Source organism: Somniosus microcephalus, chromosome 1 (genome assembly GCF_052327205.1).
Source record: "Somniosus microcephalus isolate GS21.2 chromosome 1, FLI_Smic_1.0, whole genome shotgun sequence".
NCBI classification, from domain to species: Eukaryota; Metazoa; Chordata; class Chondrichthyes; order Squaliformes; family Somniosidae; genus Somniosus; species Somniosus microcephalus.
In genome coordinates this window covers 446135872-446162769 of record NC_140987.1, presented here as the reverse complement: position 1 = coordinate 446162769, position 26898 = coordinate 446135872, and the positions used below count along the sequence as shown (strand labels likewise).

Sequence of the window (26898 nt, the reverse complement as noted above, 5' to 3'; positions counted from 1 at the left end):
TTTGCGCCCACTTATTGGCTATAAAGTGGTTTGCGCCTAAAGTTTTTTACCGCCCGAAATTCAGATGGACCCTAACATCGGCGTTAGCCGGTAGCGCTGCGCCGGCACCGATGATGTCATCGGTGTGCGCAGCGCCCCGGTTGCAATGCTATTCCGGCCCGATGGCCAAATTCAGTTGCGGCCGCCTCGCCCGTGGCAGCCGCAAACAGCGTTTGTGAAACGGGGTCTTGCAGCTCCGAAAGGCCGGCGCATAAAGGTGGAGCGGTGGCCGGCCGCTTTCCCGGCGGCCGCCTGCCCGTACCTCCCTCCCCGGACTCCTGCACCACCCCCCCGCGGCACTGATGTCTGTGTCCCGCGAGCCCGGCACTTCTCCGTGGTGCCAGGCTCATTTGCCGGGGGAATCCACCGGTGATCTGACGGCTGCAGGCAGCTCCTCCTTAAGAGAAGGAGGAGGCCTGCAGTACCCCAGCCTGCCGCACCGCATCGGGTGCCGCAGCGGGAGCTGAACGCCTGAAAGTGACATTTAACGCCCCTAGCGAGGCGGCCAAACCCTGCAATAGCACCCGCCGCCGTCTTGGCCCGTCGCAACTGAATTTTAGGCGGGCGCTACGGGAATCCTGGCGAGCGCTAAATTTCGGGCGCAAAAGACCTGGCGGGGCCATACCGAATTTCTGGGCCAAGATATATTACAATGATCTAGAATTTTCTTTGACTTGGCGGGAGAGGATTGGCGAGGCAGAGCAATAAATGTGATGGCCGACTGGGCATCCTGAAATCATTTAGACTAGAAGCTGGCACTAAACAGGGCCTGGTAAGTCCAGCTGAACTATTTAATTGGGCCTTTGTTACAGCCCCTCCAATGCCAAGATCATTAGTCTTTATTTAATTCCACGCAGAGTTAATGGTGATATTTTCTCCATTTGGCATTCAAAAGTCAAACATTGAGAAGTGAGTCAGTAGTTTGTCTGGCCTGCCTGATTAACCATTAGCAGTGGTACTGCTGTCAGTGGGAATATCACTGCCCCAGGGTTGGTGGTTGTTACTGACAGGTAAAGGTATTGAGTAACTCAAACATTAAACTTGCTGTCAACAGGAAATCCCATATTCTTGCAATAACAAACACCTCTTTACCGCAGGAGATTGAATCACATCCGAGCTCGTCAAGCATTAGCCATGAAAACGGCCAATCACAGACGGATCCCTGGACATCAATATCCAATGGGCATTCAGAGCCGAGAAGACCTAAATTAACTTTTGATGACACGTAAGTGTTAGTTTGTGTGTCTTTCTTGTCAATGCATAAACACTGAAACACTGAGTCGGAGATATGCAGGGAGTCGGAGATCAAAGGTGGTGGGGGGAGTTGGAGATATGGGGGGAGTCGGAGATGGAGGGGTTTGGGGGAGTCGGAGATATGGGGGGAGTCGGAGATGGAGGGTTTGGGGGGAGTTGGAGATATGAGGGGAGTCGAAGATCAATGGTGGTGGGGGGAGTCGGAGATGGAGGGTTTGGGGGGAGTCGGAGATGGAGGGTTTGGGGGGGTCGGAGATGGAGGGGTTGGGGGGAGTCGGAGATCAAGGGGTGGGGGGAGTCGGAGATGGAGGGTTTGGGGGGAGTTGGAGATATGAGGGGAGTCGAAGATCAATGGTGGTGGGGGGAGTCGGAGATGGAGGGTTTGGGGGGAGTCGGAGATGGAGGGTTTGGGGGGGTCGGAGATGGAGGGGTTGGGGGGAGTCGGAGATCGAGGGGTGGGGGGAGTCGGAGATATGGGGGGAGTCGGAGATGGAGGGGTTTCGGGGAGTCGGAGATATGGGGGGAGTCAGAGATGGAGGGGTTGGGGGGAGTCGGAGATATGGGGGGAGTCGGAGATGGAGGGGTTAGGGGGAGTCAGAGGTATGGGGGGAATCAGAGATGGAGGGGTTAGGGGGAGTCGGAGATATGGGGGTTGTCGGAGATGGAGGGGTTGGGGGGAGTCGGAGATGGAGGGGTTGGGGGGAGTCGGAGATGGAGGGGTTGGGGGGAGTCGGAGATATGGGGGGAGTCGGAGATATGGGGGGAGTCGGAGATCGAGGGGGGAGTCAGAGATGGACATATGTGTTAGCTTTCCTCGGGCGACTGGGGTGCTACCTCAAGGTCAGGAGGTTATGGGTTCAAGCCCCACTTAAGCACAACGGAGGGGGGATTTCTGTTGAGGTTCTCCTGTACGTTGGCCGTAACTTCAACAGAAGAGTCTTGGAAACCCCGCAAAAATGGCGTAAACCAGGCCTGCACAGTGCCCGTCATTTCTAGGCCTATGGCTCTTCTCATTCAAGGTTTCAACATTTCCCTCGTGTCTTGGCAACCAAAACTGGACACAGTTCTCAGGCTGTGTTCTGACCAGTGCTCTGTACAGTTTGAGCAGAACTTCTTCTGTCTTGAACTCCACTGATTTGTCAGTGTTTTAAACCGTTGCTTAAATTTCAGTTCCTCAACCCCCTACCAGGTTCTGTGCTTTGGATAAGTTCACTTGCGGCCATTAATTTCTGCTGTAACTGGAGTTAATCTGGAACTCCATTACACTGCGTTCAGTAAAGTAGTGGGAACCTGCTGAAAGAACAGTGCTTATTGAAAGCAGCGGGATACTAAACACTGTGCGCTTTTTCCATCTTGATGAAGTGGTATCAGTGCTGTCTTTGCCAAGACTAACATGTTTTGGAGCTTGGGGCTGGAACAGATGCAAGGCTTGCTTCAGTTCAGGCCGAGTAGGTCCTTCCGCCTGCTTATTAGCAGCCACCGTAGGGGGCTAGCTGTTATGCGAGGGAGGAGTGGGAAGCTTGGGAGAGATGTTCGGTCCTTAAAGGTTAGACGACCTAGTGTGAGAGGAATGCAATGGCTAAAAAAAAATAGAATGAAAAATATATGAACACTGCACAGCCTCCCGTCCCCAGGAGTCCAGCATGACTCGCTTTTCACTGTTGTGTTTTTATTTCTAAAAGGGAAACCATCTTCACAAAGAAGCATTTGGCAAACCTTATTTTGGTTGCTCGCACATTCAACACAGTGACAACAACAACAACAACTTGTATTTATACAGCGCCTCTAATGTAGTAAAACGTCCCCAGGCGCTGCACAGGAGCGATTATCAAACAGATTTTGACACCGAGCCACAGAAGGAGATATTAGGTCAGACGGAGAGGTAGATTTTATGGAGCGTTTTAAAGGAGAAAAGAGAGGTAGAGAGGTTTAGGGAGGGAATTCCAGAGCTTAGGGCCCAGGCAGCTGAAGGCACGGCCGCCAGTGGTGGAGCGAAGGGAAATCGGGGATGCTCAAGAGGCCAGAATTGGAGGGGCGCAGAGATCTTGGGGGTGGTGGGGGGGGCGTTGTAGGGCTGGAGGAAATTACAGGAAACTCTTTTTTATCCGGCACCGACGGGACCGGCGTGGTGCCGGTTGATCAAAAAGTCCGGATTACAGAGAGTTATAGTTACCAAGGTGCGAGAGCCCCGTACACGGCCACAAGTGCAGGAGCCGCGGTTACACGGCCACTTGTGCAGGAGTCCCGGTTACACGGCCACAGATCCAGGAGTCCCTGTTGCACAGCCACAGGTGCAGGAACTCCAGTTACACGGCCACAGATCCAGGAACCCTGGTTACACGGCCACTACTATATAGTAAAACTTACCTGAACCTAGTCCTGAATTTTGCCGGTTAAAAGAGATTTCCGGATATTTAGGTGCCAGTAAATCGAGAGTTTCCTGTACAGAGATAGGATAGGGAGGGGGCGAGGCCGTGGAGGGATGTGAAAATAAGGATGAGAATTTTAAAATCGAGGCATTTCTTCACCAGGAGCCAATGTAGGTCAGCGTGCACAGGGGTGATGGGTGATGATCTTAAGCATGCTGCCGCTTGGCGGGTGCGGTAGTGTAGTGGTTGTGTTTGTGGGCTAATAATCCAAAGGCTTGCAAGGCAGAGGACGCGAGTTCATCATCCCACCATGGTAGCTTGAGAATTTGAATTAGGTTTAAACGAAATAAAAAACTGGTATTAGTAAAAGCGTTGGGTTGTTGTAAAATCCCAACTGGTTCACTAATGACCTGTAGGGAATGAAAGCTGACGCCCTGACCCAGTCTGGCCTCTACGTGACTCCTGTCCCACGCCAATGAGGTCGACTCTTAACTGGCCTAGCAAGAAACTCAGTTAAGAGTAACTAGGGCTGGGCAATAAATGCCAGCCTTGCCAGCGATGCCCACATCCTGAGATTGAATACAAAAACAAAACTTGTGTGTAATATTATCACGATGAAATGAAAACCAATCTGCTGGGTCTACTTTATTACCTGACCCCCCAAAAAAGTTTGACTTTTTCATTGAAGGTAGTGTTGCCGTACAGAAAACGCAGGTCACAAGACAAACAAGGAAGGCCATTCAGCCCATCTTAGTTCCAGCCTTCCGAAAGACCCTAAAATCTCCCCAGTGAGGCATCCAATCATTTCTTACATGATTCTAGGGTTTTTGCCACCACTGCTTTGGAATTCCTTATTATATATATAAATGATAGTGGCACACATATTAATAACCATGCAGCATATATTAATAATAGTGGTGCATATATTAGTATAGTGATGCATATATTAATTGTGCTGCATATATTAATAATGGAGCATATATCAATAATAGTGGGACATATATCAATAGTGGTAAATATATTAATAATAGTGGTGCATATATTAATTGTGGTGCATATATTAATATAGTGATGCATATATTAATAATAGTGGTGCATATATCAATAGTGGTACATATATTAGTAATAGTGGTGCATATATTAATTGTGGTACATATATTAATATAGTGATGCATATATTAATAATAGTGGTGCATATATCAATAGTAATGCATATATTAATGATAGTGGTGCCTATATTAATTGTGGTGCATATATTAATATAGTGATGCATATATTAATTTTGGTGCATATGTTAATAATAGAGATGCATATATTAATAGTGGTGCATAAATTAATAATAGTGGTGCATATATTAATTGTGGTGCATATATTAATATAGTGGTGCATATATCAATAACAGTGGTGCATATATCAATAGTGGTACATATATTAATAATAGTGGTGTATATATTAACAGTGGCACATTTATTAATAATAATTAGTAGTAATTAATACCAGTGGGTAATGGTGATTGGTTGAGTGTAAGCGAATGTTTACACTACAGTACAAGCACAGATCGCAATACGTCGAGCTCCAGTGCTACACAGCTGGTACATTTGTTTCCTTCTGTTCAGTTGTTCAGACAGGCCTGCAGCAGTAACAGCGTAGATTGCAAAAGCATGCTAAATAACTGCATCCAACATGATACCAGGCAGATTTTTCTTTTTAAATAGGCGATTGTGTTTGGAGTTAGATAGGACAGAGTGTTCGCACAGCTGCCAGTCTTGTATCTCCGAGCAGGAAGTGAGACTTTATAACAAGCGACAAGGAGGTGCCATTAGACCCAGTGACCGACCCTCTCCGGTGACCTCTGAGAACAGATTACCTTCCCTGGGTGTAACAGAGGGTGACTGTCCCGCCCTCCAACACCACAGACGCCTGGTTGTGACTGATGATTACTATTTTTGCAGGTCCCATAATGCTGATTACTACATGCAAGAGGCCAAGAAGCTGAAACACAGAGCTGATGCGCTGGTAATATATTCATTCTTCTTCTTAATGTTTTTTTTGTGTGTCACTGTAATGACATAAATTAATAGTTACAAGAGGGGGCTGTTGCTGTATCGCTGGTGAGAAGTGAAATTGTGTTGCCTGTTGTTGGGATTCACATCACTAAAGTTCTTTTCTTTTTTAATTTTCAGCTTGATAAGTTTGGAAAAGCAGTTAATTATGCAGATGCAGCACTATCATTCATTGGATGTGGAAACGCTATGGAGCGTGATCCATTAGAGGCAAAATCCCCATATACCATGTACTCGGAGACGGTGGAACTCATCAGGTTAATGTCTTTTTGAAGATAATTTTACTAATCATTTTTAGATGATAATTAATAACCTGCTGTGAGGAATTCAAGATAGAAGATTAAGATCTATACGGCGATGTCATCTTTCAGAACTTAATATGACTTGTAACGCATGCCATTTTGTTTGTTTGCTCATAATTTATATATTTTATTAATTTATGACGCTTGGCGTCTCCTCAGTAAATACTTGGCCAGATAAAGTGTTCACCTTGCACAAAAGCTAAGGAGGATAGTAAGAGACTTCAGGAGGACATAGGCAGACTGGTGAAATGGGCAGACACATGGCAGATTACATTTAAAACAGAGAAATGTGAAGTGACATATTTTGGTAGAAAGAATGAGGAGAGGCAATATGAACTAAATGGTACAATTTTAAAGGGGGTGCAGGAACAGTGAGACCTGGGGGTGTGCGTACACACATCATTGAAGGTTGCAGGACAAGTTAATAAGGCTGTTGATAAAGCAGAAGGAATCCTGGGCTTTATAAACAGAGGCATAGGGCTGGACTTTACCTGCTGAGACGAGTTGGGGGCAGGACTGCTGCCTTCCAGGTTCTAGTCCCGACCCCCAGTGATGTCCGACACACAGACACTATTTTCCCCTGATTGGCTTTGTTAAGCCCCGCCCTGCGGGCTTGCTGGCCAATTAAGGGAAAGCCGATGTCAGATGACGTCAGTTGATGACACTTCATCTGCCGGCTTTCTTAAAGTGACATGAACCTTGTATTTTTGACAGGTGATCTGTCAGCGTTTGAGGTGCTGTCAAACACTGACAATCACTGTACAAAGGTGAGCCCTTGCACCCAGGCTCTCCAATGACTCTCTCCCTAGGATAAAACAGATGGCAGCTGCAGGTGAGGGTACAGAAGCGATCTGTCACTTATCCCAATGAGGTGAGGCCACACAAACACTTCAGCCTAGAAATTCGGTAGGCTTAGCGCCGCTTTTGAGGCGCTAGAGGGCCTAGCGCCGGAGTTATGGCCAGTTTGGAAATTGAGTGGGTCCCTAAATCGGCGTTAGGCCGTTAGCGCTGCGCCAGCACCGATGATGTCATCGGTGTGCGCAGCGTCCCGGTTGCCATGGTAACCCGCCCGAACTCCGAAATTGACTTGCGGCCGCCTCGCCCGTGGCAGCCGCAAGCAACGTTCTGGCAGAGGTGCCTTACTGGACTTTGCGCCGGCGCATTAAAGGCCCCGCGGCGGCCGGCCGCTTTCCCGCCGGCCGCCTGGCCGCAGCTCCCTCCCCGGACTTCTCCCCCCCCCCCCCCCCGGGACAGATGCAAGCCCGGCACTTGTCCGAGGTGCCGGGCTCATTTTTACAATGATTTTCGCGGGCCGCGGCCGGGTGCAGGCAGCTCCTCCTTAAGGGAAGGAGGAGGCCTGCACTTCCCGAACCTGCCGCACCGCAGCGGGCGCCGCAGCGCCGGAATAGCGCCGCAATTCAGCGTGTAGCGCCAGTTTTCAGGCGCAAACAGCTTTCAGCAGCGCCGGCAGCCGTTTGGGCGCAGAACTAGTGAATTTTTGGCCCGCCCAGCGCGACTTAGCTCCGGCACTAACTTCCGGCGCTAAAGCCGTCGCTGCGCCAAAACCCAATTTCTAGGCCGAATCACCTACAGAAAAATCTAAACACATTAAAAGTGACTTTCCCAACATTTCCTTACCTCTGATACTCACCAGTGTCCCATTGAATCCTTCACACCACTTCTGCAGCTGTCATCTATACACAAACATTACAAGAGACCCACATCATGCCTCACTTACCCTGGCAGGGTTCCCCGATGTCGGGAAGCCTGCAGCAGAAGTCTCAAAATGGGAAAAACCCTCTTAACTGCCTGTTAACTACCTGTTAACAAGCAGTTAAGTGGCTATAATCCTCTTCCCGCTGCTAGGAATTGGGTCCCTGCGCAAATCGGGGACCCGACTCCCGGGAAGATTGGTTGGAGGCAGGTTGAGAGCGGGTTCGGGACCCTCTCCCATTTTTTTAGTCTTTCGCAGCAGTCACGCCTCCAGACCCGCCTCCTCAGGGCTTGTAAAATCCAGCCCATAGAGTACAAAAGCAAGGAAGTTATGCTAAACATCCATTAATTACTGGTGAGGCCTCAGCTGGAGTATTGTGTTCATTTTTTGGCACCACACTTTAGAAAGGATGTCACGGCCTTAGAGAGGGTGTAGAGGAGATCTACTAGAATGGTACCAGGGATGAGGGACTTCAGTTATGTGGATAGACTATAGAAGCTGGGATTTTTCTCCTTAGAGCAGAGAAGGTTAAGGGGAGATTTAATGGAGGTGTTTAAAAGTATGAAGGGTATCTATAGAAGAAATAAGGAGAAGCTGTTTCCACTGGCAGAAGGGTCGGTAACCAGAGGACACGGATTTAAGATAATTGGCAAAAGAACCAGAGGAGAAATTGTTTTACGCAGCGAGTTGTTGTGATCTGGAATGCGCTGCCTGAAAAGGCGGTGGAAGCAGATTCAATAGTAACTTTCAATAGGGAATTGGATAAATGCTTGAAGGGACAAATTTGCAGGGGAATGGGGAAAGAGCAGGAGAGTGGGACTGATTGGATACATAGAAACATAGAAGATAGGAGCAGGAGTAGGCCATTCGGCCCCTCGAGCCTGCTCCGCCATTCAATGAGATCATGGCTGATCATCCAAATTCAGTACCCTGTCCCTGCCTTCTCCCCATATCCCTTGATCCCTTTAGCCTTAAGAAATATATCTAACTCCTTCTTGAATATATTTAATGAATTGGCCTCAACTGCCTTCTGTGGTAGAGAATTCCACAGGTTCACCACTCTCTGGGTGAAGAAATTCCTCCTCATCTCTGTCCTAAATGGCTTACCCCTTATCCTTAGACTGTGACCCCTGGTTCTGGACTCCCCCGCCATCGGGAACATCCTTCCTGCATCTAGTCTGTCTAGTCATAGAGTCATACGGCTGAAAATTCAGTAGCCTTAGCGCCTCATTTGAGGCGCTAGAGGGCCTTGCGCCGGAGTTATGGCCAGTAGTGAAATTCCCTGGGGCCCTAAGTCGGCGTTGCTCCGGTAGCGCTGCGCCGGCACCGATGACGTCATCGGTGTGCGCAGCGTCCCGGTTGCCGTGGTAACCCGCCCGAACTCCGAAATTGAGTTGCGGCCGCCTCGCCCGTGGCATCCGCAACCAGCGTTTTGTCAGAGGTGCCTTACTGCAGTTAGCGCCGGCGCATTAAAGGCCCCGCGGCGGCCGGCCGCTTTCCCGCCGGCCGCCTGCCCGCAGCTCCCTCCCCGGACTTCTCTCCCCCCCCCCCCCCGGAACAGATGCAAGCCCGGCACTTGTCCGAGGTGCCGGGCTCATTTTTAAGCAGATTTGCGCGGGCCGCGGCCGGGTGCAGGCAGCTCCTCCTTAACGGAAGGAGGAGGCCTGCACTTCCCCAGCCTGCCGCACCGCATCGGGTGCCGCAGCGCCGGAATTGCGGCGCGAAACGACAGTTAGCGCCCTTTTCCAGGCGCTAAGATCCTCCAGTAGCGCCGGCAGCCGTTTGGGCGCAGCGCCACTGAATTTTTGGCGCGCGCAGGGGACTTAGCGCCGGCACTAATTTCCGGCGCTAAAGCCCTGGCTAAGCCAAAACCCAATTTCTAGGCCCAAGAGTCATAGGCCTAGAAATTCGGTAGGCTTAGCGCCGCTTTTGAGGCGCTAGAGGGCCTAGCGCCGGAGTTATGGCCAGTTTGGAAATTGAGTGGGTCCCTAAATCGGCGTTAGGCCGTTAGCGCTGCGCCAGCACCGATGACGTCATCGGTGTGCGCAGCGTCCCGGTTGCCATGGTAACCCGCCCGAACTCCGAAATTGACTTGCGGCCGCCTCGCCCGTGGCAGCCGCAAGCAACGTTCTGGCAGAGGTGCCTTACTGGACTTTGCGCCGGCGCATTAAAGGCCCCGCGGCGGCCGGCCGCTTTCCCGCCGGCCGCCTGGCCGCAGCTCCCTCCCCGGACTTCTCCCCCCCCCCCCCCCGGGACATCTGCAAGCCCGGCACTTGTCCGAGGTGCCGGGCTCATTTTTACAATGATTTTCGCGGGCCGCGGCCGGGTGCAGGCAGCTCCTCCTTAAGGGAAGGAGGAGGCCTGCACTTCCCGAACCTGCCGCAACGCAGCGGGCGCCGCAGCGCCGGAATAGCGCCGCAATTCAGCGCGTAGCGCCAGTTTTCAGGCGCAAACAACTTTCAGCAGCGCCGGCAGCCGTTTGGGCGCAGAACTAGTGAATTTTTGGCCCGCCCAGCGCGACTTAGCTCCGGCACTAACTTCCGGCGCTAAAGCCGTCGCTGCGCCAAAACCCAATTTCTAGGCCATAGAGTCATAGGCCTAGAAATTGGGTTTTGGCTTAGCCAGGGCTTTAGCGCCGGAAATTAGTGCCGGCGCTAAGTCCCCTGCACGCGCCAAAAATTCAGTGGCGCCGCGCCCAAACGGTTGCCGGTGCTACTGAAGGGTCTTAGCGCCTGGAAAAGGGCGCTAACTGCCGTTTCGCGCCACAATTCCGGCGCTGCGGCACCCGATGCGGTGCGGCAGGCTGGGGAAGTGCAGGCCTCCTCCTTCCGTTAAGGAGGTGCTGCCTGCACCCGGCCGCGGCCCGCGCAAATCTGCTTAAAAATGAGCCCGGCACCTCGGACAAGTGCCGGGCTTGCATCTGTTCCGGGGGGGGGGGGGGGGGAGAGAAGCCCGGGGAGGGAGCTGCGGGCAGGCGGCCGGCGGGAAAGCGGCCGGCCGCCGCGGGGCCTTTAATGCGCCGGCGCTAACTGCAGTAAGGCACCTCTGACAAAACGCTGGTTGCGGCTGCCACGGGCGAGGCGGCCGCAACTCAATTTCGGAGTTCGGGCGGGTTACCACGGCAACCGGGACGCTGCGCACACCGGTGACGTCATCGGTGCCGGCGCAGCGCTACCGGAGCAACGCCGATTTAGGGCCCCAGGGAATTTCACTACTGGCCATAACTCCGGCGCAAGGCCCTCTAGCGCCTCAAATGAGGCGCTAACGCTACTGAATTTTCAGCCGATAGAGTTTTACAGCACAGAAAGAGGCCCTTCGGCCCATTGTGTCTGCGCCGCCCATCCATCCCTGTCCAGTCTAATCCCATTTTCCAGCATTTGGTCCATAGCCTTGTATGCAATGGCATTTCAAGTGCTCATCCAAATGCTTCTTGAATGTTGTGAGGGTTCCTGCCTCTACCACCCTTTTAGGCATTGAGTTCCACATTCCAACCACCCTCTGGGTGAAAAAGTTCCTCCTCAAATCCCCTCTAAATTTCCTGCCCCTTACCCTGAATCTATGCCCCCTTGTTAGTGACCCCCCTACTAAGGGGAAAAGTTCCTCTTTGTCTACCCTATCTATGCCCCTCATCATTTTGTACACCTCAATCAGGTCCCCCCTCAGCCTTCTTTGCTCCAAGGAAAACAACCCCAGCCTGTTTAGTCTTTCTTCATAGCTGAGGCGCTCCATCCCAGGTATCATCCTGGTGAATCTTCTCTGCACCCTCTCCAAAGCAATCACATCCTTCCTATAGTGAGGCGACCAGAACTGCACACAGTACTCCAGCTGTGGCCTCACCAGCGTTTTGTACAGCTCCATCATAACCTCCCTGCTCTTATATTCTATGCCTCGGCTAATGAAGGCAAGTATCCCATATGCCTTTTTAACCACCTTATCTACTTGTTCCGCTGCCTTCAGAGATCTATGTACATGTACACCGAGGTCCCTCTGACCCTCTGTACTTCCTAGGGTCCTACCACTCATTGTATATTCCCTTGCCTTATTTGTCCGTCCAAAATGCATCACCTCGCACTTTTCAGGGTTAAATTCCATTTGCCACTTTTCCGCCCATCTGACCAACCCGTCTATATCGTCCTGTAGCCTGAGGCTTTCCTCCTTGCAATTTACCACCCCACCAATTTTCGTGTCATCTGCAAACGTACTGATCATCCCTTTTACATTCTCATCCAAATCATTTATGTAGATCACAAACAACAAGGGACCCAGCACCGATCCCTGAGGTACCCCACTGGACACAGGCTTCCAGTCACAAAAGCAACCTTCGACCATCACCCTCTGCCTCCTGCCACTCAGCCAGCTTAGGATCCAATGCGCCAAGGCACCCTGGATCCCATGGGCTCTTACCTTCTTGACCAGTCTCCTATGCGGGACTTTGTCAAAAGCTTTACTGAAGTCCATGTAAACCACATCCACAGCATTTCCCTCATCCACCTCCCTAGTCACCCCCTTGAAAAATTCAATCTGATTTGTCAGACATGATTTACCCTTGACAAAGCCATGCTGACTATCCCCGATTAATCCTTGCCTCTCCAAGTGGAGACTAATTTTGTCCCTCAGAATTTTTTCCAATAATTTCCCTACCACAGATGTTAGGCTCACTGGCCTGTAATTCCCTGGTTTATCCCTGCTACCCTTCTTGTATAATGGTACTACATTAGCTGTTCTCCAGTCCTCTGGTACATCCCCTGTGGCCAGAGAGGTTCTGAAAATTTGTGTCAGAGCCCCTGCAATCTCCTCCTTTGCCTCCCACAGCAGCCTGGGATACATCTCGTCCGGGCCTGGGGATTTATCCACTTTTTGGCCTGCTAAAACTGCTAGCACCTCCTCCCTCTCGATGCTAATATGTTCAAGTATGTCACAATCCCCTTGCCCGATTTCTATGTCTGCATCGTCTTTCTCCATAGTGAACACAGATGCAAAAAATTCATTTAAAACCCCGCCTACATCATCTGGTTCTACACACAGATTGCCACTTTGGTCCCAAATGGGCCCTACCCTTTCCCTGGTTATCCTCTTGCCCTTAATATACTTATAAAACATCTTAGGATTTTCCTTTATTTTGCTCGCCAGTGTTATTTCATGGCCCCTCCTCGCCCTCCTAATTTCTTTTTTACGTATGCCCCTGCACTTTTTATACTCCTCTAGGGCTTCTTCCGTCTTTAGTCTTTTGTAACTGCCAAAAGCCCCCCTTTTATTTCTAATGCATTTTTGTATCTCCCTTGTCATCCAAGGTTCCCTTTGCTTGTTGGTCCCACCCTTGACCTTTACAGGAACATGTTGGCGCTGTACTCTCTCTATTTCCCTTCTGAAAGTCTCCCACTGTTTTGATGTGGATTTTCCTATAAGTAGCTGCTCCCAGTCCACTTTGGCCAGATCCTGCCTTATCATATTAAAATCGGCCTTCCCCCAATTTAGAACCCTTATTTCCGGGCCGTCTTTGTCTTTTTCCATGACCACCTTAAATTTCACCGAATTATGGCCACTGTCGCCAAAATGCTCTCCTACTGATACTTCCACCACTTGCCCGGCTACATTCCCCAGAATTAGGTCCAGTACCGCCCCCTCTCTTGTCGGACTTTCTACATGTTGGCTCAAAAAGCTCTCCTGGATGCACTTTAAGAATTCTGCACCCTCTAAGCCTTTCACACTCTGACTATCCCAATTTATATTGGGGAAGTTGAAATCCCCCACTATTATTACCCTATTATTTTCACACTTCTCTGAGATTTGCCTACATATCTGTTCCTCTATCTCCCCCTGACTGTTTGGGGGCCTATAGTACACTCCCAGCAAAGTGCTTGCCCCCTTTTTGTTTTTAAGTTCTACCCATATGGCCTCATTTGAGGAACCCGCTAATATATCATCCCTCCTTACAGCAGTAATTGACTCCTTAATTAATATTGCAACACCCCCTCCCCTTTTACACCCCCCTCTGTCTCGCCTGAAGATTCTGTACCCCGGAATATTGAGCTGCCAGTCCTGACCCTCCCTCAACCATGTCTCCGTGATGGCAACAATATCGTACTCCCATGTGTTCAACAACAACTTCAGTTCATCCACCTTATTTGCAAGACTCCTTGCATTAAAATAAATGTCTTCCAGTCCTGCCATATTCCCTTTTGCCTTCACATATTTGCTCTGCCTTCCCAGCTGACTTGTTTTTTCCTCTGTATTTGGCTGTAAATCACCCCCTACTATAGCTCCACTCTGTACCCCATCCCCCTGCCAAGTTAGTTTAAACCCCCCCCAGCAGTGCTAGCAAACCTCCCCGCAAGGATATTGGTTCCCCTCTGGTTCAGGTGTAAACCGTCCGACTTGTACAAGTCCCACTTTTCCCAGAAGCAGACCCAGTGATCCAGGAAACTAAAGCCCTCCCTCCTGCACCATCCCTTTAGCCACGCATTCATCTGTTCTATCTTCCTATTCCTATACTCACTAGCACGTGGCACCGGGAGTAATCCAGAGTCCTGTTAGAATTTTATAAGTTTCAATGAGATCCCCTCTCATTCTTCTAAACTCCAGCGAGTATAGCTCGTTCATAGAGTCGGCACAGGCACGATGGGCCAAATGGCCTCTTTCTGTGCTGTATGATTGTATGAAAACCTGAATCTATGCTCTATGACAGTCAGAGTGGGAGCAGCCATCAACAAATGGTGACTTGGATTACAATTTGGGTTTGCGAAGCAAGCTGCTATTTAATCGGATAGAAATTTCAAAAACAAGTCTATCACTTAGTGGTGATGATGTGCCTCAATAAATCCGAGACTCAATGTTAGCGGAACAAAACAAGGCTTTTATTAACTTAGAAGGTAACACACAGTGGAGAGGTGTCTTCCATCCAGAGGTCTGCAGTACTGGATGTGAGGCACGCTGAGCCTGCTTACATAGGGGCCAGGTATGGGCGGAGCCCTACACACAATACAATACAAGGTGAGGAAACGGAACTGAGGTAAGGGAAATGAAACTGAAACTAAACCACAGTCACAGGCACAATCACACAGAGAACACAGATGAGTGATGAATGGCATATTTCATCACAGGTGAGGGGGTCACCAGTTTGAAATCATCAGTAAGAGAGGTTAGGTAAATTGAATTACATAGAGAGTTGTTGGAGCCTGGAAGGCTCTGCTATATCACCTAGTTGAAGCAGAGACTACTGCATCTTTTAAGGGTATAATGTAGCCAAACATTTGAGGCAGAGGAAGATACAGGCCAGTGGGAGGAGCGAGAGCAGAACATTGGATTCCTTCATCACAGGACCGGCACAGACATGATGAGCAGAGTAGCCTTCCATCTGTGCTGTAAACTTCAATCATTGTACGGAGTGAAACAACTGCTCCTTTATTTGAGTAGCCTGGGTGAGTTTCAAATCGTCACTAAAGAGGGTGACGGGGATCCTGAGCTGAACCAGTTCTGCCAAATATCCAAGTTTAAGTGAATCCCAACCTCGAACCAGAATTTATGTCTATCACCAGTCTGATCTTTATTTCATACGGTAATAAAATATTGGTAGCAGAACCTGTGCTGAAACTTGCAGAGTCACAATGCGTCAAGTTCGTAACCTAACCTGAAGAATAAGGTGAAGTTTAGATGGGCTTCAATTGGGAGAGAGAAACAAAGAAGCAGGAGTAGGCCATTCAGGCCCTCAAGCCAATTCCACCATTCAATTAATGTCAGCCATGGCTCAGTGGGCACCACTCTCTCTTCAGAGTCAGAAGGTTGTGGGTTCAAGTCCCACTCATGATACTTGTGCACATAATTCAGTGCAGTACCGAGGGAGTGCTGGACTGTCAGAAGTGCCGTCTTTCGGATCAGACGTTAAACCGAGGACCCGTCTGCCCTCTCAGATGGACGTGAAAGATTCCGTCACACTATTTCGAAGAAGAGCAGGGGAGTTCTCCCTGGTGTCCTGGCTAATATTTATCCCTCAACCAACAGCTAAGTCAGATTATCCGGTCATTGTCACTTTGCTTTTGTGGGAGCTTACTGTGCGCAAATGTGTCTGCCGTGTTTCCCACATTACAACAGTGACTGCACTTCCAAAAGTACTTCATTGGCTGTTAAGCACTTTGGGGCATCCTGAGGTTGTGTGAAGCACTACATAAATGCAAGCCTTTCTTTCTCTTAGATGATGGCTGATCTGGATCTTAACTCCATTTACCCGCCTTGGTTCCAGAGCCCTTAATACCCTCACCCACCAAAAATCTATCAGCAAAATAGAAAGAAAATTGGGAATGCACAGATAGAAGTCAATAAATCATTCTGAAACGTGCATACGAGTTTAGTGTTTTCTTGTATTTGCATCCATATGTGTATATAGATATATATTAATGGCCCAGAAATTCGGGTCAGGGGCTTCCCGCGGGTGTAAGCCCCCGACCTGCACTTACCTAGGCCTAGAAATTGAGTGGGGTTAGCGCCCATTTTGAGGCGCTAGAGGGCCTAGCGCCGCAAGTACAGCCGATTGAGAAATTCACTTGGGCGCTGCCATCGGCGTTAGCCGGTTGCGCTGCGCCGGCACCGATGACGTCATCGGTGTGCGCAGCGTCCCGGTTGCCGTGGCAACGCGCCCGAACGCCGAAATTGAGTTGCGGCCGCCTCGCCCGTGGCAGCCGCAACCAACGATTTTTCAAAAGTTCGCTACAGGTCTTAGCGCCGGCGCATTAAGGTCGCGCGGCGGCCGGCCGCTTTCCCGGCGGCCGCCTGCCCGCACCTCCCTCCCCGGACTCCTCCAACACCCCCCCGCGGCACAGATGCGTGTGGGCCGCGAGCCCGGCACTTCTCCGAGGTGCCGGGCTCATTTTTCTCCACAGATCAACGGCCAGCGGTCGGGTGCAGGCAGCTCCTCCTTAACGGAAGGAGGAGGCCTGCACTTCCCCAGCCTGCCGCACCGCATCGGGTGCCGCAGCGGCGGATTAGTGCCGCAATGCGGCAGTCAGCGCCCATTGCAAGGCGCTGACACCCTCCAGTAGCGCCGGCTGCCGTCTGGGCGCGGCGCTACTGAATTTTTGGCGTGCGCAGGGGGACTTAGCGCCGGCGCTAAATTTCTGGCACTAAAGCCCTGGCGCGGCGCCAACTCAATTTCTAGGCCCTAGTGCGCCGGCCGTTGAGCTGTGGGCCCGCGTGGAATTCCGATCCTGGGCCTCCTTCAGCTGCCGGCGTGCAGTGATTGCGCATCCCAGGGGCGCAGTTAGTTCAAAGCGTTCCCTGGGATCACGTGGGCCATGGGGAGCCAATCAGAGCAGGGAATGCCCATTCATAAGTTTGACAGGAGGAGCTGTCAAAACTTAGAAATACTACGGGCCCCAAAACATCACTAAATCTTCAAATAATTTTTTTTTTAAATCACATTTTTAAAATAAACTATAAATTACATGAAATAGCTATTTTAAACAATAATTTAAATTTTTTAAATTTTTTTAAAATTTTCTAACGGGGCTATAAATAAACTTACCTTGCTTTAAAGTATTAAAAAATAATAAACCTGTGAAAAAAATGTTTTAATTTTAATTATTTCCCCACTTGTAAAAAGCAGGCCTTACGCCTGCTTTTTACATGTCTAACTTCTGGAGACTTACCCTCCCGGGAAAACCTGCAAAACAAACCTAAGTTCGATGCGCACGCGCTGCCTCTCCCACGCACGCGTTCGAACTCTGAACCCCTTCGTTCAGGGGAACGGAAGTGCCAGTTTCCCGCGCATGCGCAGTGCATGCAGGAAACCGGCACTTCCATTGGGCCTTCGGGTGAGTACCCCGTGCGTACTCACCCGTGGAGACCCGAAGTTCTGGGCAATAAATCATTCTGAAACGTGCATACGAGTTTAGTGTTTTCTTGTATGTGCATCCATATGTGTATATAGATATATATTAATGTATATGTTATTCATTTATATGCTACATGATAATATATAAGGTCACATCCTTCATTCGCTGTGACATTATGTATAATTTTTGTAACTGTGCAACATAAGATCAGAATTGAGAGATCAGACTTGTTGATGCAGATGCTTCCCTTTCACTTCCCCAAGCTATAATTTTATATTAAGTTGGGGTGTTACAGTCACTGGGTGTCTGATGAATCCAGTTCCTCAGGCTGTAGAATGCATAACAAAATGCCATCCTGCTTTTCACACAGCTACATACTAAAAATCAAGCTTAACAACTCAATTCAGCTGCTATGCAGTCCCTTCACTGAGCACATATATTGATTTGAGCGCATATATCTCTCCAAATGCCATGTAAATCAACCCGAAGACGAGAACTTAGATTTTCCGACGTGGCTGCTTTCTCACCGGAAATGGTCAGAAATGGGGGGGGTTTTGCCCTGTGCACTAAACAATGTAAGTGTGGTACTTGCACTCCGTTTTCCGGGGTCAGCCCGGCAGTGCGTTTATGCGTAGCTGCCTGCGCAGATTTGGGAGTGTGCAGGGAGCACAGTACGGGGGTCGTTTCCATTCTTAGGCAACAGTGTAAAATGGGCGATATCGGCTCAGTCGCCAGTTATACATCTCTCCTGATCTTTATTTATGTTGAAGTTAATGGAAAGGAAAATGGGGAGAGATGTCTAATGGGCGGCCGCTCCGATTTCGCCCGTTTTACACTGTGCTGCAAGGGTCAAAATTACCCCACCCGCGAAATTGTGGTTCAAATCCGATTGGGAAAATCTAGACTTGCTGTACCTACTTTAAGATGTGACAAGTCACTCATGCAATGAACAAAAATTGCCCATTTCCTTCCCCTGTGTCTGACAAACTAATAAAAGCCACTTACACATTGTTCACTAGTCAGGGTTATTGATTGTTCCTTGTTTCTTTCCCAAGGTATGCCATGAGGTTAAAGAATTTCACTGGCTCCATGGCCACAATAGCTGATAAGAAATTGGCAGTCTTATGGTGAGTTTTAGCGAGTCAGTTGCCAGGTTATCGAACTTCCAGTCAACTGTTTCATAATAATATGTGTAATTGGTGCAATTACATAGTCAAGAAAAATAAATTAAAGAGGGAAGGGTTTATCTTCTTACATCCTCAAATTGTAGATGATTCAGGCTGTGCTATTTTGCGACATTTGTTCATTACCTTGATTTCATACTGTGCTTCACCAGATAAAACGTGCTGTTTTGACTTTGTCTCACATCTATCTGCACTGTGATCCTCAAGAATCAAATATGAAAAGCATCATTTACATAAATTGTGTTGTTTCATTGAGTGCTCAACGTTAGAGAACCTAACCCAATCTTTCTCTAATTAAATCTAGTTACCGATGCTTGTCACTTCTTTACTTGAGAATGTTCAGACTTAAGAAAGACCACGCCATGAAGTACTCCCGCTCCTTGATGGAATATTTTAAGGTATTTTAATGATTTTGGTGGGGGGGGGGAGGAGTATTTCTGATGGTGGTCTTCATCAACTGCTTTTACACCGCTGTTCGCTTAGGTCCAATTTCAGGTGATGAGCAGAGGGGAGGTGGTTTATGCTGCTGCATGCAGCTCCCTTCTCCCAGTGGTAGGTCCTGGTTTCTCAGGGACACAACTGGGATAAGGCATAGAAACATAGAACATAGAAAAATAGGAGCAGGAGTAGGCCATTCAGCCCTTCGAGCCTGCTCCACCATTCAATATGATCATGGCTGATCCTCTATCTCAATACCATATTCCCACTCTCTCCCCATACCCCTTGATGCCTCTTGTGTCTAGAAATCTATCTATCTCCTTCTTAAATATATTCAGTGACTTGGCCTCCACAGCCTTCTGTGGTAGAGAATTCCAGAGGTTCACCACCCGCTGAGTGAAGAAATTTCTCCTCATCTCAGTCCTAAATGTCCTATCCCGTATCCTGAGACTGTGACCCCTCGTTCTAGACCCCCCCAGCCAGGGGAAACATCCTCCCTGCATCCAGTCTGTCTAGCCCTGTCAGAATTTTATACGTTTCAATGAGATCCCCATCTCATTCTTCTAAACTCTGGTGAATACAGGCCTAGTCGACCCATTCTCTCCTCATACGACAGTCCTGCCATCCCAGGAATCAGTCTGGTGAACCTTCGCTGCACTCCCTCTATGGCAAGTATATCCTTTCTTAGGCAAGGAGACCAAAACTGACCACAGTACTCCAGGTGTTGTCTCACCAAGGCCCTGTATAACTGCAGTAAGACAATCTTGCTCCTGTACTCAAATTCTCTTGCAATGAAGGCCAACATACCAATTGCCTTCCTAACTGCTTGCTGCACCTGCATGTTTGCTTTCAGTGACTGGTGTACAAGGACACCCAGGTCCCTTTGTACATCAGCATTTCCCAATCTATCACCATTTAATTAATACTCTGCCTTTCTGTTTTTCCTACCGAAGTGGATAACTTCACATTTATCCACGTTATACTGCATCTGCCATGTATTTGCCCACTCATTCAACTTGTCTAAATCGCCTTGAAGCCTCTTTGCATCCTCCTTACAACTCACAATCCCTTAAGGCAGCTGGATGTACAAGTGAGAATGTATTTTCTCTGATTGTGGTGGGCGGGGGGTGTGGGGCAGGGAATACCAAGAACGAGGGGACATGATCTTACAATTAGAGCCAGGCCATTTAAGGAGGGAAATCAGGGAGCACTTCTTCACACAAAGGGTAGTAGAAATCTCGAACTCTCTCCCCCAGAAGGCTGTGGATGCTGAGGGACAATTGGAGCTTTCAAGGCTGAGATTGATAGATTTTTGTTAGGTAAGAGTATCATCGGATATGGAGCTAAGGCGGATAAATGGGTTTGAGGCACAAGTTAGCCATGATCTAAGTGAATGGTGCAGCAGGCTCGAGGGGCTGAATGGCCTCCTCCTGTCCCTATGCTCCTAATGCCAGAAACCAGTTCATTGACGCTGTTCTCCCAGATTCACACCTAAAGGAGCATTGGTATAGACTTAAGGTGCTGGGACTATTTCCATTGGAGCGGAGAACAATAGAGGAGGTTTAATAGAAGTTTTTAAAATGATGAAGGAGTTTGATAGATTTAACAGTGAAAAACTATTCCCTCTGGTTGGGGGGGTGGAATCAGTGACAAAAGGAGTCATCAATTTTAAAATGATCACTAGGAGACCGAGGAGAGAGCGAGGAGAAGCTTGTTTACACCTAGACTTGCTGGAGTGTGGAATGCTTTGCCACAGGGAATAGTTAAGACAGAGACAGTTGCATCTTTTAAGGGAAAAGTAGATTGATGTTTGAAACAGAATGTACAAGGCAATGAGGAGAGAATGGGGCAGGGGCATTAGTTTTGAATTGCTCTAGCAAAGAGTTGGCACAGACAAAAACTTAAGCTCATCCAAAACTCTGCTGCCCGTGTCCTGACTCACACCAAGTCCCGTTCACCCATCAGCCCCCGTGCTCGTTGACCTACATTGGCTCCCGGTCTGGCAACACCTCAATTTTAAAATTCTCATCCTCATTTACAAACCCCTCCAGCGCCTCGCCCCTCCCTCTCTCTCTGACCTCCTCCAGCCCAACAAGCCTCCGAGATCTCTGCGCTCCTTCAGTTCTGACCTCTTGTCCATCCCTGATTCTAATCGCTCCACCATTGGTGGCCGTGCCTTCAGCTGCCTCGGTCCTGAGCTCTGGAATTCCCTCCCTAAACCTTTCCGCCTCACTACCTCTCTCTCCTCCGTTAAGATGCTCCTTAAAACTTACCTCTTTGACCAAACTTTTGGTCATCTGTCCGAATGTCCCCTTGTGTGGCTCAGTGTCAGATTTTGTCTGACTACGCTACTGTGAAGCACCTTAGGACATTTTACTTTGTTAAAGGCACTTCAGAAATGGAAGTTGTTGCTGACTGGCTCTTTCTCTGCTATAAACTTCTATGATGTGGAGATGCCGGTGTTGGACTGGGGTGGACAAATGTAAGAAGTCACACAACCCCAGGTTATAGTCCAACAGCTTTATTTGAAATCACAAGCTTTCGGAGCGCTGCTCCTTCATCAGGTGAAGTGGAGAGATGCATATAGGCACAGCATATATAGTCAGACAACGGATGAATGGACACCGCACAACAATCGTCAGGCAGGAGTGTTCCCTCCCAGTCAGGGAATACTTCAGCAGTCAAGGACATTCAGCCTCCGATCTTCAGGTAAGCATTCTCCAAGGCGGCCTTCGAGACACACGACAACGCAAAATCGTCGAGCAGAAACTGATAGCCAAGTTCCGCACTCATGAGGACGGCCTCAACTGGGATCTTGGGTTCATGTCACGCTACATGTAACCCCATCTGAGATAGAGTCATCCAGACTCGAGTCATCATTGGTTTGTTCTCTCTACACAGATGCGGCCGGACCTGCTGTGATTTCCAGCAAAAAAATAGTTTTTTGTTTGTTTTTTGTTTTTCATACAGACCCCAGCATCAGCAACATTTGACCCCTTGTGACCCCACCTCATTGTTCTTTGATGTAATGTTTTGCTGACTGACCTGTTTGGACACCATTCACACCTTTGATTGCTGTGATTATCTCTGCCGGGGTGTGATAAAGGGCAGTTAGAAAGATTACCTGTAAACATCTGACATTATTCTCTGACTATATATGCTGTGCCTATATGCATCTCTCCACTTCACCTGACGAAGGAGCAGCGCTCCGAAAGCTTGTGATTTCAAATAAAGCTGTTGGACTATAACCTGGTGTTGTGTGACTTCTTACATAAACTTCTATGGCTTTGCTATAGTTTAACATCCATTTGATCCCAGCAGAGAAATCAGCTCCCCATTCACTTCGAGAGTTTAGGGTTCCTTATCTGAATATAACGATTAAATGGATTAAATGTTCTCACTGATTCTATTTTTTAATGGTCAGCACATTAAATTCAATCTGATGCCACATTTTTTCCAATTGCAGCCGCCCTTTTTAGACATTATGGGCTGGATTTTGTCAATGGGGAGCTTTTGGAGTCGGGACTCCCACTTGTTGGGTTTTAGTCCCGCCTCCATTGACTTGTGCCCAACTCATGCTACTTTCCCTTGATTGACCTTGTTAAGCCCCGCCCAGCAGGCTCAGCAGGCCAATTAAGGGAAAGCCAGTTACTGGTGACGTCAGCGAGTGCCATTTCACCTGCCAAAAGCCAAATTCTGCCATTTTCCCGGCAGTCCTGCCTCCAAACCCATGTCCCCAGGGTTGGCAAAATCTAGCCCTCAGTCGCCTTCTGTTCGTTGTGTTTGGAGTGAATCGCTGAATGAATATTTAAGCAACCAATTGTCTGTTCTGAACTGCAGTTTGTTTGATGTCCTGAACCAAAGCAGAATGTTTCCTATTGGGCTAGTTCTGCACCCATCAGGAACTCTGAGCACCACAGCTTGCCATTTGGGCCCATTCAGGGAAGCAAACCCCTTCCTTGGTTACTTTGCTGTCAACCTGAGGCAGAATTTTCCAGAAAGGCTCAGTAGCAAGCTTTCCACCCTCCGTCCCAGCAGAATCAGAGAACCCTACAGCGCAGAAGCAGGCCATTCGGCCCATCATGCCTGTGCTGGCCCTTTGAAAGAGCTCTCCAATTAGTCCCACTCCATTGCCCCCGCAAATTTTTCCCCTTCAAGTATGTAATAAACTTGCAGAAATGGGCATATAATTGGCAAATGAAGTTCAACACAGATAAATGTGAGGTATCACATTTTGGTAGGAAGAATAGGGAGGTCACCATCACTTTGAGGGTGCGAGTCTGGGTGGGGTAGAGGAACAAAGGGATCTTGGAGTACAAATACACAAATCACTAAAAGTTACGAAACAGGTTAGCAAGGCCATAAAAAAAGCAAACTAGGCACTAGGGTTTATTTCTAGAGTGATAGAATTGAAAAGTAGGGAAGTTATGCTAAACCTGTATCGAACCTTGGTTAGACCACACTTAGAGTACTGTGTACAGTTCTGGTCGCCATATTATAAAAAGGATATAGAGGCACTGGAGAGGGTGCAGAGAAGATTTACAAGGATGATACCAGAAATGCGAGGGTATACACATCAGGAAAGGATGAACAGGCTGGGTCTCTTTTCTCTTGAAAAAAGAAGACTGAGGGGTGACCTAATAGAGGTCTTTAAAATTATGAAAGGTTTTGATAGAGTGGATACAGAGAGAATGTTTCCACTTGTGGGGAAGAGCATAACTAGAGGCCATCAATATAAGATAGTCACCAAGAAATCCAACAGGGAATTCAGAAGAAACTTCGTTACCCAGAGAGTGGTGAGAATGTGGAACTCGCTCCCACAGGGAGTGGTTGAGGCGAATAGTATAGATGCATTTAAAGGGAGGCTAGACAAGCATATGAGGGAGAAGGGAACAGAGGGTTATGCTGATAGAGTTAGGTGAGGAAAGACGGGAGGAGGCTCGGGCAAAGCTTAACCATGGACTGGTTGGGCCGAATGGCCTGTTTCTGTGCTGTATATCCTATGTATTTATCCAATTCCCTTTTGAAAGTTATTATTGAATCTGCTTCCTCCACCCTTTCAGGCAGCGCATTCCAGATCACAACAACTCGCTGCGTTAAAAAAAATGTTTCCTCATCTCGCCTCTGGTTCTTTTGAAAATTGATGCAAATGATGCATTTTCATCTTACGAGCACTGAGATCAAATTCAAAAGCCTGCTAAGTGGATCTTAAGGGGCAGGTTTCCCTCTTTAATGCTTGAGCGTAAAGCATCTCATGGGTGGCACACGTTGAGGGAAATCGGGAGGCGAGGATGGCGCATCCCATGGCACGGACTGACCAATTATCCACCTAATTCTTTAAATCGACAGCAATTCAGATGGGCTCCATTACAGGCCTACGGTCCGCCCCATCCCACTTTCCTTTCACGTTACTCCGCACAAACATTAAAGAGGAAAATAAGAACATAAGAACATAAGAACATAAGAAATAGGAGCAGGAGTAGGCCAATCGGCCCCTCGAGCCTGCTCCGCCATTCAATAAGATCATGGCTGATCTGATCCTAACTGCCAATCCACTATCACAGAACCATCTCCTGCATCTAACAGAATTAGACACGAAATAGGAGCAGGATCAGGCTACACGGCCCCTGGGCCCGCTCCGCTAACCACAGGGCCATGACCGATCCGAACCTAGACTCATGTCCAAATTCCTGCCCGCTCCCTGTAACCCTTAATTCCCTTTACTTCTAGGAAACTGTCTATTTCTGTTTTAAATTTATGTAATGATATAGCTTCTACAGCTTTTTGGGGCAGCATATTTCATGGACCTACCACCCTCTGAGTGAAGTAGCTCCTCCTCATCTCAGTTTTGAAAGAGCAGCCCCTTATTCTAAGACTATGCCCCCTAGTTCTAGTTTCACCCATCATCGCGAACATCTTCCCTGCATCCACCCGATCCAACCCCTTCACAATCTTATATGTTTCAATAAGATCGCCTCTCATTCTTCTGAACTCCAATGAGTAGAGTCCCAATCTACTCAACCTCTCCTCATATGTCCATCCCCTCATCCCCGGGATTAACCGAGTGAACCTTCTTTGTACTGACTCGAGAGCAAGTATGTCCTTTCTTAAGTATGGACACCAAAACTGTACGCAGTATTCCAGGTGCGGTCTCACCAATACCTTGTACAACTGAAGCAATACCTCCCTATTTTTATATTCTATCCCCCTAGCAATGAAAGCCAACATTCCATTGGCCTTCTTAATCACTTGCTGCACCTGCATACTAACCTTTTGAGTTTCGTGCACCAGGACCCCCAGATCCCTTTGTACTTCAGTACTTTCCAGTTTCTTGACATTAAGATAATAACTTGCTCTACGATTTTTCCTGCCAAAGTGCATAACCTCACACTTTCCAGTATTGTATTCCATCTGCCAAATCTCTGCCCACTTACTTAGCCTGTCTATGTCCCCTTGAAGGTTTTTTATGTCCTCCTCACTCACTACTTTCCCCCCCATCTTAGTATCATCTGCAAACTTTGATATGTTACACTCGGTCCCCTCCTCCAAATCGTTAATATAGATTGTAAAGAGTTGGGGACCCAGCACTGACCCCTGCGGAACACCACTAGTTACTGATTGCCAGTCTGAGAATGAACCATTTATCCCAACTCTCTGCCTTCTGTTAGATAGCCAATCCTCTATCCATGCCAGAATATTACCCCCAATCCCGTGATTTTTTATCTTAAGCAATAATCTTTCGTGTGGCACCTTGTCAAATGCCTTTTGGAAGTCTAAATACACTACGTCCACTGGTTCCCCTTTATCCACCCTATATGTTACTTCCTCAAAGAACTCCAGCAAATTTGTCAAACATGACTTCCCCTTCATAAAACCATGCTGACTTTGTCCTATTAAATGATGATTATCCAAATGTCCTGTTACTGTCTCCTTAATAATGGACTCCAAAATTTTACCTACCACAGATGTTAGGCTAACCGGTCTATAGTTTCCAGCCTTCTGTCTACTGCCCTTTTTAAATAAGGGTGTTACATTAGCAGTTTTCCAGTTTGCCGGGACCATTGCCGAGTCCAGGGAGTTTTGGAAAATTATTACCAATGCATCCACAATCCCTACCGCCACTTCCCTCAAGACCCTAGGATGTAAGCCAACAGGCCCAGGTGATTTATCCGCCTTGAGTCCCATTATTTTACCGAGTACCACTTCCTTAGTGATTTTGATCGTGTTTAGCTCCTCCCCCCCTTTAGCCCCCTGTTTGTCCAGTGTTGGGATATTCTTAGTGTCTTCTACTGTAAAGACTGATGTAAAATATTCATTCAGTGTTTTTGCCATCTCCATATTTCCCACCATTAATTTCCCAGTGTCATCCTCTAAGGGACCAACATTTACTTTAGCCACCATTTTTCTTTTTATATAACTATAAAAACTCTTACTATCTGTTTTTATATTTTTTGCTAATTTACTTTCATAATCTATCTTCCCTTTCTTAATCAATCTTTTTGTTATTTTTTGCTGTCTTTTAAAGTTTTCCCAATCCTCTATCCTCCCACTAGATTTGGCTACCTTATATGCCCTTGTTTTTAGTCGAATACTATCCTTAATTTCTTTACTTAGCCACGGATGGCTGCCTTTTCTTTTACACCCTTTTCTTCTCAGTGGAATATATACTTTTTGGAAGTTGTAAAATAACTCCTTAAATGTACACCACTAA

At 48.1% G+C, this 26898-nt stretch overlaps 1 protein-coding gene across 5 annotated transcripts in view; it reads left to right on the top strand.

The window, feature by feature from the left end:
- aff2 (AF4/FMR2 family, member 2) overlaps positions 1-26898 on the top strand; it is a 648034-nt gene that overhangs the window by 606602 nt on the left and 14534 nt on the right. For all 5 annotated transcript variants that reach the window (XM_086001958.1, XM_086001950.1, XM_086001941.1 and 2 more), the window contains 5 exons: positions 1137-1264; positions 5615-5678; positions 5846-5982; positions 18621-18692; positions 19054-19147. In XM_086001958.1, the coding sequence (XP_085858084.1) occupies positions 1137-1264; positions 5615-5678; positions 5846-5982; positions 18621-18692; positions 19054-19147 (495 nt within the window). The remainder of the gene's footprint in view (positions 1-1136; positions 1265-5614; positions 5679-5845; positions 5983-18620; positions 18693-19053; positions 19148-26898) is intronic.